This window comes from Jaculus jaculus, chromosome 1 (genome assembly GCF_020740685.1).
Source record: "Jaculus jaculus isolate mJacJac1 chromosome 1, mJacJac1.mat.Y.cur, whole genome shotgun sequence".
Taxonomy (NCBI): Eukaryota; Metazoa; Chordata; class Mammalia; order Rodentia; family Dipodidae; genus Jaculus; species Jaculus jaculus.
In genome coordinates, this window is record NC_059102.1 from 138,620,127 (window position 1) to 138,632,844 (window position 12,718).

Below are 12,718 nucleotides of genomic sequence, written 5' to 3' on the forward strand. Positions count from 1 at the left end.
GGAATAGTCAAAATATACTCTTTGAATCTATGGTTGTATGTGCATGTGTTTATTGGTTCCCATACTCCTTTTATTTGCATTCATTGAAGTAATGCTTCTCTAGCTGATGAAAATTATAGCCAGTCTTATCTAATCTATTATTACTTGTAAAATAGACAGTCTTCCTGACACTTTGCATTGCTAACACAGTTCTCATCAACAGCTTAGCACATACCATCTGAAAGTAGCAAATGTCTTAAGTTTAACTAGTTAATTTGCCTTTGTCGGTGAGGGTATATATATAGAGAGAGCACGGCTGACATTCTGTTTGTCGACCTTGCATTTCTTCACCCTCCCATTTCTCAATCAATGCAGAATGATGAGAATTAGGCTGGTCAGACTTACCCTGGTATCCTCTTACCTGTCTCTTCTTTTCCTTTTACCAGATGAGTTTGTTGTTGTTGTTTTGAGGTAGGGTCTTACTCTAGCCCAGACTGACCTGGAATTCACTATGTAGTCTCAGAGTGGCCTTGACCTCACAGTGATTCTCCTACCTCTGCCTCCCAAGTGCTGGGATTAAAGGTGTGTGCCACCATGCCCGGCTTCCCAGATGAATTTTGAAGCTGGCACTTTCTATAGGGAACATTTGAAAGTGGTTTTACAGTGATGTCCATTGTTAGGGACTTTCCCCAAGACTGCCTAGGACATAGTGATTTCTCTTTCTCTCTCTTTCTCTCTTTTTCTGGCTGGTACAAATCCCTCCACTTATTATTGTTCTGGTTGTTCATGTCACAAAAGTTCACTGATGGCACACCTTTGATTTCAACAGAATTCTTGAGAAGGACTCAACAGCATTGTAAGATAGCTTTCTCTGGTCCAGGGAAAACATGAACATGATTCTCTCTGAGCCTCTCTGAAAGTCCATGTTAACCCTCTTGCAGCCTCTTTCTGTTCTTCCCACACAGCCTGTAGGGCTGTTTCAAGTGCAGGTAGACTCTGACTCATCATTTCCCCAGTTTCTGGATAACAGGCTTCTCACAAAATATGTGGTTAGACGATAAAATACTCACTCCCAAATATGCCACATGGGATACCAATCATGGTAATAGTTGTCTCCAAGGAAAATCTCCCGCTTTTCATTTGGAGGTCTTTTTACTTCCTTATTCTTGCTGAGGTTTCTAGAGTTATGAAACTAGTTAAGATTCATCTCCTTCGTAAATTCTATTTCAAGGGGCTTGACTGTAGAATTTAACTTCCATTGTGTCTTGGCATCTAAAGAGAAGTTTTATTTTATTGTTTTTTAAAAATTAATTTTGTTTATTTAGCTATTTGAGAGAGAGAGTGCAAGTGAGTGAAAGAGAGAGAGAGAAGGAGAGAACATGGGAGCGCCAAGGCCTCCAGCCCTGCAAATAAACTCTAGACATGTAGCACCTTCTGCATCTGGCTAACATGGGTCCTGGGGAATTGAATCTGGGTCCTTTGGCTTTGCAGGCCACCTCTCCAGTCTCATTTTATTTATTTATTTATTTTTTGAGGTAGGTTCTTTCTCTAGCCTAGACTCACCTGGAACTTACTATGTAGTCTCTGGCTGTTCTTAGCTTCCTGAGTGCTGGGATTAAAGGCATGTACCACCACACCCAGCTGAGAAATTTTAATTTTAACATTTAGCTACATCAGTAACCATATGATTATAACAATCACAGCAGCAACAGCAAACAACTCATATCAATTGAGTGCCTAACCTGGGCCAGGTTCAGTGTTCACACTGACTCTGTTATTTTTGTATTGTCACTTATAAAGGGCATACTGATGACACTGGTCTGTGTGAGACCTTGCATTGACATTTCGGCTGCCTGTTTTTCCCTTTGTTAAGAATATTTGTGTGGGTCAGGTCTCAGAGCAACTGCTTTCCTTCAACAGAACACAATAACTCTTCCTAAGAAATGATCCCATTTCAGTAATTCCTGGGAGGCCATTGCTGCAAGAAAGGCCACTCTTTAGGATATAAAAATCTCACCGTCTCCCTTAATGTTTCTAATTTGAGCCCCTCTGGTCCCTGTGGAGCTTTAAATGCTTCAAGTGTGAGCCTTTTGCCAAAGCAAGCCTGTCTGACTAGGGAGGCAGCGCCCAGCACTGTTGCCGAATACTGAACAAACATGAGCGCAGCTCTAGCTCTCCCAGAAGCCCTTAGTCTAAGGCCTTTGTTTTGTTTTCTGTATGAGGGCAAATGGTGCCATCGCCTCCTGCCGAAAGCCCTGGCTGCCCTCCCAACAAGGAGTTGTCACTTCAACTGAGCCCTTTTTTTTTTTTTTTTTTTTTTTTTTGTGGCAACAAAATAATACCCAGCAGGAATTTGGGAGGAGAAAAAAGAGAGTTCAGTTGGCAGACTCTCAGATGAATGGGTTGTAGTGTCATTGGAACTGAATTGGGCTTCAAACCAGACATGGTCTTATTTTGGAAGCATTGTTCAGAGGGATGGGAAATGTGAACAGAGGATAAGTCTCATCAAAAATACACTTTATCCTTAGCCTCCTAAAGACAGACAGCCTGTTTTAACCCCACCTCCGATTTCCTCAATGGCAAGGTTCTACATGCAAACCTAGAAGAGGCCAGAACAAATGGAAAATCCATCAGGTTTTTTCATTTGTTGACTCTCCATTGAGGAAATCATTCCATTTCTACTTCAAGAAGATGTATCTTAACTGCAAGCTTTGATTGCTTTTTATACTTGTAATTCCCAAGTGTTGACCATCTTACTAGTGAGAGCATTTGGTGAGATAGCACAGTGACCAGGACATGCAAGTATACTATTGAAAATGTTTTTGAAGCTAGATATGATGGTACAGTCTCATAACCCTAGAGACTTGAAATACTGAGGCAGGAGGATTACAAGTTCTAAGTCTTCCTTACTTATAGAATGAGTTCAAGGATAGCCTGAGCAAGTTAGTGAGACTCTATTTCAAAACAGAAAGTAAAAAGAATGCTTATGGTAGAATGTTTGTCTAACAGGAGTAAAATTTAGGATCAATTCCTAGAACTAAAAAAATAACTAAATCTTGAAAGCCTACTGTGGTCTCGAAACTATGTGGGCGGGGGGGGGGGGCGTAGTCATTGGGAAAACTGGAGACTGTCTTTGCCTTCACTGACCTTATGATTTTAAGACAGGGAGACAAAAATCAATTTTCTCAGAGGCTCTGTAATATAATAAGAAAGCTTAACACACATTGATGTGGTGGAATATTCAAGGAAAGATTTTTTTAAGGAGCTTGTGTCTGAGGGAATATCTGAAACATGAGTGGGTAAATCATCCAGGAGAAGTCTGGGACTGAGAGTGGGATGGAAGGAAGCATTTTGTAAAGGCCTAAGTTATCTGCCAGGACAGAGAGAGAGAGAGAGAGAGAGAGACAGACAGACAAAGGGTGTATGTAAGGAAATTAAAGGTCATTGCAGCTGAAAATAGGACAAGTAGGTGGGATAGGAGGTCATTGTGGAGAAGCCATGGATTATCTAGATTCCACATTGTGCACCACCTTAAAAGTTCTGATCTTTATCACAAGAATATTAAAATATCATGAGAGAGTTTTAAGCAGGAGAGGCTGATAGAGTTGGCCTTTTGGAGAGATGACTAGCCACAGGGTGTGGCTGGGTCAGGAGCATAGCTTTCACAACTGTAATGTCTACAGAGGAATAATTAATAAATGGCTAATGGTCTTCCATGTTGTAACTCTCATCTAGATCATAAAATAGGCATGACACACAACCTTTAAGAAAAGAATCACTGTTAATAAATCTGCATGGGACCCAGAGATAAGTCTATGCTCTCCCTGTTTTAGTCTCAGGCCCTATACCTGTTAAGCTAAAGGTTGGCTCAGATGACTGCTGAGTACCCAACCTCCTTTGGTTAAAGCCAGACCTTTTGTTAGCCATACGCTACTGTGATTGTGCAGTTTTAAGCCTGGGTAATCAGCTTTTCACCTCACTTAAAAAAGGTAAAGATTTATTGATTGAAACAGAGAAGCAAAGGTCTATTGATAATTTTATTGCTAAATGGATAATACTATCTTTAACTAAATGCCTAGAAATGTTTGTTTGGCCAAGTATTTTTTTTTTTCTTTTCTTATTTATTTATTTATTTTGAGGCAAGACCAATAGATTGGCCTTTTTTGGGGGGGGGGGAGGGAGTGGGAGAGTGAAGGAGGGAAAGAGAGAGAATTGGTACAATAGGGCCCCCAGCCACTGCAATTGAATGCCAGACACATGCACCCTTTTGTGCCCATGTGTGACATTGTGTGCTTATGTCACTGTGTGTCTGGCTTACCTACACCTGGATAGTTGAACATGAGTCCTTAAGCTTCGCAAGGAAATACCTTATCTGCTAAGCTATCTGTCCAGTCCCAAGGAAATTTGTATCACCATAACAGGGTTTTATTTCTTACTAACTAATTTGCATTCATATGGAAAATTGCTATTGGGGGAGGAGATGATGTTCGTATCTTAAAATTTAAGACACATAGTCTAGAATGGTGGTATCTGAGAGGTTGAAGTAGGAGGACCATGAGTTCAAGGCCAGCCTGAACAACACAAAGAGGGCCTGCCTCAAAAGCAGCCAGTAAACAAGCAAATGCACTTGCCTAGCAAGCTCAAAGCCCTGGCCTCAGTCTCCAGATCTGTAACAACTAAATAAATCAAAGATAAGACAATTTTAGTTCAGGCAATGAATTCATCATTTACTCACTGTATAGTCTTGGCAAGTCCTTTTCCTTCTGTGAGGTACACTTTCTCCTTATTTAAAGTGGAAGGGTTATTCTTCAATAGCACTTTCAAATGTGTATAATTTCACTTGTTTAGTTTAGAGTTTGGTAGAAAAGATATCCTATGTTATATACATATTTTTTTTTTTTCGCTTTGGAGCATCCCAGTCTAAATATCTTGATGATTTGTTTGTTCTCAAAGCTTTTATTGCTTTATCCACTACATCATACTGCTATATTCCTGTGTGACCGCTGTTGAGTCCAGTGATGTGAGATGAAGTGTTCTCTGTTCTCTGATTGAACTAGGGCTACCAGCAGGGGTTGCTAGCTTTTTTTCTACAAAGGAGTAAATAGCACACATTTTAGTCCTTGTGTGCCTGAGAGTCTTTATCCAAGTACTCGCCATTGGTTGCACATAGCAGTTAATGAATAACCCTTTCCTGAACAATTTTATTTACAAAACCAGAAAGTGGGATGACTTTGTCCCATGGATCATAGTTTATTGACCTCTAGGCCAGCGTATGGACTGATTCTTGCTATCTGTATAGCTTCCTAGCTTTATATTTATTTATTTTTCCCAAATTTCTGTTCTCTTTTAAGTTTGAAGTCACCCTTCTCCAAAACTCTCTGGCCTGCAGTTCTAAAAGTTGTCATCATCCTCTTCCTTTGACAACTCTGTGTAGAAGCTATCTCCATCACCCCAGCTGCTGGGATGACTTTTTCACAGCCTTGTTTTGTTTTTCTTGGTAACTACCCTTCTTTAATCCCTCTGAAGGAATGGCTAGCTGGAACTGGCCTTGTCTTCCTCCCCCGGAGCCTTTGATCTGATGCTCATAAGCATTTGCTGACAGCCAGACAGAAAAGGTGGAGCCCAGATCCCAGGCCTGAGGGCCCAGAGAGTAATGAATGAAGGCTGCGTTTATTTGTATTTCTAATTGGCAAGCCCATTTCCAGATTAGCTGCATGTCACTGCAAGCTGAGAGCAAAAGCACGAGAAAACTCTCACTTCTCCTTCTGACCTCAGTGCCTAGGGTCCATGTGTCCTCTGAGGTAGGTGCTTAGCTTAATATCACCAGGCTTGGTAGAAGATACCATCTGGACCAAGCTCTGTCCTTTAATCTAGGGTGCCACTGTTTCACACTTAGACTGTTCTCTGTATGTGTTAGATGGCACCATTCTCATAATATACAATGTAAACCCACTGGGTTATGCTAATCACTTTGTACTTTTAAGCTTTTTGATATACCATCAGCCATTTATTTTTTTTAATGAAATTTTATATAGAAGACAAGTCTCTTAAATAAATAAAATGTAACTCCCATTAGAAGCTGACACAGGATTGAGCACCTGCCTATGCATTTCCCTCTTGCCCTATGCAAACAGGTGCTGAGGTATTTTGTAAGATTTCTAGAATTCTTAAGAATTTGAGAGTGTCCAAACTAGATCATATATGTAGTTGTCACAGTTGAGAGACCTGTAAGCTCCTTTCAGTGGGTGACATGAGCACTGTTCTTCAAAAGTTGGTAATATTGCTTGAGAAGTCAGGATAAAATGGGAAAAGAAAGATAACTTACAGCAAGACCTCCCAAGTAGAGTATTCAGATAAGAGCAGCTGGGATAATAAGGAAAGACCTTCTGAAGAAGGTAAGATGGAAGAGAAGCATTAGTGGATATACTAGGTTTGAAGAGGAAGAGGAGAAAGATTGAACAAGGTGAGCAAAACACCAGAAATAGGAAATAGTAGTTGCATAGATCAACAACACATAGATTGGAGTGTGAATGACTAACTCCTCAGAGTTCACATGAAAGAACAGGAAGAGAAAGAGGTTGCCAAGGGAACAGATGAGCACAGAAAGAAAAAAATAATAAAATAAGGTCAATTTCACATAATCTTATATCTCTCTATCTCATCTACCACTTTACAGATCCATTTGGGTTCTCAATCCCATTTCAGAGAATTAACAATTTGTGCTGAACTTTACCAGGCTTCTTCATGATTGTCATTTCAAGAAGATATTTAGTGTAAGTGGGAGGACAAGACAATGTCACAGTCTACTCCATGGCCTCTTAGGCCGGTGGTCTTTTCAAAGCGCCATGAACAAGTAGCCTTGCCATCTTTGTACTTTTCCAACAGATACCAGCTTCTCAGTACACTTCTTTGTGGGTTCAAGAATCTGGTCATTTGAATGATACTGAAATGACTTCTGCTTATTTTGTACCTCTGCAGAGACCACAGAGCTGGGCAGCAAGAAGGAGCTCAAGTCCATGCCTTTCATCACCTACCTCTCAGGTCTACTGACAGCCCAGATGCTGTCAGATGACCAACTCATCTCAGGCGTGGAGATCCGCTGTGAGGAAAAGGGTCGCTGCCCCTCCACCTGTCACCTTTGTCGCCGGCCAGGCAAGGAGCAGCTAAGCCCTACACCAGTGCTGCTGGAAATTAACCGTGTGGTACCACTTTACACTCTCATCCAGGACAATGGAACAAAGGAGGTGAGCTTTCCTGGCCCACTGCCAAGACACACCTGACCAACCCTCCTTACTCCTGCCCTTGCCCTGAGGACCCTTTGTCCATGGGCATCCGAAGTAGCAGCAACAGCAATGGCAACATGGTGATTTGGGGCAGGGATTTGTTTCTCATTATACTCTAAATGCTTCTATAGCTTGATAACATGAGCTGCAATTATGAGGAAATCCTTAAATCTCAGTATGTTTTTAATACAACGTATATTCTTTTATTATTTGTATGAGTTGACAATACATGTTTCTGATTGATGAGTGGCTTTACTATAAGCAGAGGTAGTTCAGGGACTTGGGCTGTACTGTTTTGTGTACCAGTAACCTGACTTCTCCAAGATCATAGTGGAAGAATAAAGAACATTCAGGGTTGCATGGAAAAGCTTTAAATGGGCCAAGTTAAAAGGTGCATAGTGTCAATTCCAATTCTACAGTTATAAACCAGGTATTGTCTACACCTGTCTGCAATTAAGACAGAGAATTTTATTTTCAGAAGTCATGATTTTGTTGAAAGACAACCAAAGATGGCCTCATTACTTCCAAGTCTATGACTTACTTATCAATATTGCTTTGATTAACATGAAATTGATGACATTTGTCCATTCTAGTTTCAAAATGTTTCTACATGGTTCTTCCTAATGCATGTCCATATTACAACTGAGCAAGTCTCACAGATATTAAATGACTTTCTCCCAGTTGTCTTCTTCATCATTTACATGCTTAACTAGGAAATGATATCTCTATACTTCCTGTTATCAGTTTCGTGATTTATAATTTGTACCATATGGGGACTTGAAGGGCTCATAGAAATTACTGAGCTCCCTGATTTATGAACTTGTGCTCATGGAGCACATTTAAAAACACAACCTTCTAGGAATTCAGATGTATAGAACCAGGAAGAGTGGTGCCACTATTTCACTGAGGAAGAGGAAAACAGATAAGGCATGTTCTATCTGGTCCTTACTTTACCTTCTGTGGAAAATCCTAGACAGCTCTGGACCCCCAAAGAATTCAATATGCTACACCACTGAATCTAATAGAACTCTATGTAGCATGTATCCTTGCTACAGCACCCTCCTGGGAAAAGTAGTAGAAGCTGGCAAAGGGTCAGATATAGCTTCATAGAGGAAAAAAGGAGGGGTGAAAATAAGGAGGTAGATAGAGGTCCATGAAGATTCTAGAAGTAATTTCCTGTAACTATGACCAAGAGATGGAGGAAAACCCAGACAGGATGAAATGAGTTAGGAAGAGTCTGATCATTTAGAATATTGTAACGCAGCTCATGCAGCTTGGGCCTTATTTTTAAGGAAATGCAATAATTGATGAAAATATGTAATAAGCAAAAGCTTGATGAAATTAGGCTTGTTTTTATAGAAGAAGCCCTTGATAAGCCACCCAAATTACCATCAATAGAAGAATAAATAATGCAGGTTTTTTTTCTCATGCAGTAGACACTATAGCATCCCGAATTAATGAATGAGAGTGACATCTATCAATATTAAATGAAAAAAAAGTGGAAATAATATGCTTGTATAGTACTTTACCTTTTCTTTTTTGAAAGATAAAGCACAATTATTTATTCCTTAAGTTCACTACCTTTTATGATTGACTACAGATATGGTCAAGCTATATATAAAAGGAAGCAAGGAATCAATGACATTAGAAATGATGATAACCTTGTGCTGTTACACTGTGAAATGACATGGTAGAGTATATGTTACACATAAATAGTCAGTTTCCCAGTTTATATTTTTGGTGGTGGATATGTTAGAGTCTACTAAGAATTAAAACTGGGCTGAAGAGATGGCTCAGCAGTTAAGGTGCTTGCCTGCAAAGCCTAACAGCCCGTGTTTGGTTCTCTAGAACCCATGTAAAGCCAAGTGCAGAAAGTGGCACATGCATTTGGAGTTCGTTTGCAGGAGTTGGAGAGCATGGCATGCCCTTTCACTCTTTCACTGTTTCTTTCGGCTTACAAATAAATAATTTTTTTTTTATTTTGGTTTTTTGAGGTAGGATCTTGATCTAGCTCAGGCTGACCTGGAATTCACTATGTAGTCTTAGGGTAGCCTCAAACTCATGGTGATCCTCCTACCTCTGCCTCCTGAGTGCTGGGATTAAAGGCATGTACAACCATGCCCAAAAATTGAAATTTTTTTTGTTAACGGATTCAGTGAAGGGGGATTTGTGAAGGGCAGAGGAAGCATTATGAGGGGATTATGGTCATGGTATCTTGTCAAAGGAATAAATAAAATATTTCTAAAAATTAAAACCAAACTAATTACTTATTATGGAAAGCATAAAAGCAATTTGACCACATGGTGATGGGCTTGAGTTCAGAAGTAAGCGTCACAAATTGTCTGATTCTGTGGTATCCAAACTACTGAAATCAATATCTGAACTATGCTAATGACTTCATGTCACTGGCTGCAGGCAGATGGTGGAGACGCAAGGTTAGAGCTACCTGTGAAGATCTTTCAGCTTCAAATGCTTAACACAGACGTTCTAACCAGGGTGTTTTAGCAAAGAGAAGAAAATCAGCATGCTTGTGTCTTTCTCTTTGAGACTTTAAGGCTATGAATATACCAGTTACTACCCTAGTGGCTACCTGGCTAGGCCTCACATTCCTCATCCATGGTGTGACACAAGATAAACTAAGCCATAGGACTTTTACATCGTATTTTTTTTTTAATTTATTTATTTGAGAGCGACAGAGAGAGAGAGAAAGACAGATAGAGGGGGAGAGAGAGAATGGGCGCGCCAGGGCTTCCAGCCTCTGCAAACGAACTCCAGACGCGTGCGCCCCCTTGTGCATCTGGCTAACGTGGGACCTGGGGAACCGAGCCTTGAACCGGGGTCCTTAGGCTTCACAGGCAAGCGCTTAACCGCTAAGCCATCTCTCCAGCCCTACATCATATTCTTGACACATACCTGGCAGATGAGAAGGTAACTATAGAACCAGATTCCTGTATATGTTTGAACTGTATGCCACCTTTACTCAGCATGACTGAAACTTTTGATAGTTTGGAAATCCAGTGAAAGTATTTTTAAAATATTTATTTATAGTTATGTTTGTCTTATTATTAATTATTATTATCACCCACTTATTTTGTATAGCTATATCACATGTTGGTGCCCTCTTTTCCCTTATCTCTGCCCCATTCTACTGGGGACTCTCCTCAGTGGGGTTGCAAGTATCCCTAAAGGCACTTTATGGTATATCTGGGAGTCAAAATTGCAAGTAGTCACTAGATGTCAGTGTTTTCCTTGGAGGACACTTTGGTGGGTCAAAGCACTAGTCATTCCTTCATTAATTCAGCAAGTATATTTGAGTATCTGTGCTTTAGTACTGTGTTAGAACCTGAGAAATGAATAGTGGTACAAACATTTTTTACAATTTCTTCCTAATATAACCCAAGCCATCATACATGATAGATAAGCAGTCTATCACTGAACTACAGCCTCTACTGTCACATGTTCTTTGTGGTCATAGAGCTTACAGCATGTAGAAAGGAAGATACTCATGATGTAGTCATACAAAGTGAAGCCAGATGTGCAGAGTATCAAGGACATGTCTAGACTGGTGGGCTGAAAGTGTATGTCAAAGGGCCTTCTGGGGTCAGAAAAGCCTTCTCTGAGGAAGCATCATCTTAATGGAGTTCTGGGAGCCAGAATATTAAGTAAATATGCAGAACTATGTTTGGTGGAGGAGGAAAGACATGAAAATATTCCAAGTAGAAGTCCCAGTTCTTGCAAAGGCTTGAAGAATGAACAAACACAGTCTCTTTGAGAAACTGAATTGCAATTGAATTTGTGAAGCTGAGATCAAACCTGCAGTGGGGGTCCATGAACAATGCCGTGGATTGCTCAGGCAGAGCTCTCACAGCTACAGCCCCAGAGTAGTGGGGAACCTTGGGAAGGTGAGGGCAGATGCACAGACAAGGGCACTGTCCTCTTAGGCTCATGTACTTTTCCTCCTAATACTGTCATAATGTTGCAACTGGTTGACTAGATATGGCTTCCTGTAAGTTCTAGTCTCTTCTGTCCCTCGCTGAACCAAGTGGGAAGTCTGTGTAAAGTGTCAAGGCATCCTAAAGGCCTGGTGCATCAGCTAATTCAAAGGACCCACATTTTAGTGGGACTGTAGGGAAGAGTACAGATGTATATCTGGAAATGAACTTAGAGGAGCCCTTGTTGGTCACCCAACAGGCTGGAATGCAGAAAAATGGCCACCCTTATTTTGTCCATTGTTTTTCTATTTCAAACCCCTCATGAACCCCCTTTCCATAGCTTCTCCATCTGTCTGCCATTTCTGCATGCTGAGGAGAGGCCATGAGAATGAAATACAGAAAGCCCTTTATCTGGAGTTAAGAGGCCCTGGACAAGTTCTTTTACCCTTTGGGAACCCGTCTTTTCCTACCTGAAAAAAATGAGATAGGCTGAATGAAGTATTGCTTTTTCTAAACTTCTTACAAGAAGCTCTGTCTTGATGCTGGGGAAATTGATAAGCAGATAAGAGGCCTTTCTATGAAAGCATGTAGACCTGAGAGGGCCCAAGTTTAATCCTTTGCACCCATGTAAAAATGGGACATGGTCACATATGCCAGTAATTCCAGTCCTTTCTGGGTAGAGACCAGACATTTCCTGGGACTTCCTGGTCAGCCAAACTTAATGAAAACAATATTTCAGGTTCAGTGAGAGATTCAGTCTCAAGGAAACAATGCAGGAATATGGTAGAAATAGACGCCTGATCTTCGTCTTCTTCTTCTTCTTCTTCTTCTTTTTTTTTTTTTTTTTTTTTACTGTTTAAGCATTTTTTAAATTAGTTTTCTATTCTGCAAGTACAGGCAGTTTGGTACCATTATTAGGCTCCCCATTGGCCCCTCCTTGTTGAGGTATATGGGTCGTGCATTGTGGAGTTAGGCCACAGTTATGGGTAGGATAAATGTCTCTGCATATCATGATGCAACATGTGGCTCTGACATTCTTTCTGCCCCCTCTTCCGCAAAATTTCCCTGAGCCATGTTGGGTTCATTTTTGGTCTGCTTCAGTGATGAGGTGTTGGGGGCCTCTGAGGCTCTGGCTCTCTGGTTTGGTAGGAGTTGATTTTTCTCTGTGTTGGTCTCCTTCTCCCTTGTGTTGGTATCCTGTTCATCAGGAAAACAGCACCCTTGCTTGTTTTACCAATTTTCCTTAGTTTCAGCTGGGGCCCTTTTGAGGTATGATGGGGTGTCTCTCTCCTTAGGATCTGCATCTATCTGAAAAAGAGAAGCAGATTCTCCAACGGAGAGTAAGTTAGCACCAGGACAGATGAGATAACCCTTACTTTTTTATAGAGAGTTTGATAGGTATAGGCCCTCTTGTAGCCCATGATTGGTGGTAGCTTGATATTGGAGAGTGGTCTTATGTTTGGATATGGCTCTGATTTGTTTCCCAGCTCCACCTATGGGTCTTGTACCACTGAGGGGATCAGT

The 12,718-nt window shown here is 40.8% G+C and overlaps 1 protein-coding gene across 5 annotated transcripts in view; it reads left to right on the top strand.

Annotated features, from left to right (window-relative positions):
* The window catches only part of Astn2 (astrotactin 2), a 1,021,805-nt gene that overhangs the window by 778,135 nt on the left and 230,952 nt on the right, over window positions 1-12,718 (top strand). For all 5 annotated transcript variants that reach the window (XM_045154445.1, XM_045154449.1, XM_045154453.1 and 2 more), the window contains one exon: window positions 6,958-7,223. In XM_045154445.1, the coding sequence (XP_045010380.1) occupies window positions 6,958-7,223 (266 nt within the window). The remainder of the gene's footprint in view (window positions 1-6,957; window positions 7,224-12,718) is intronic.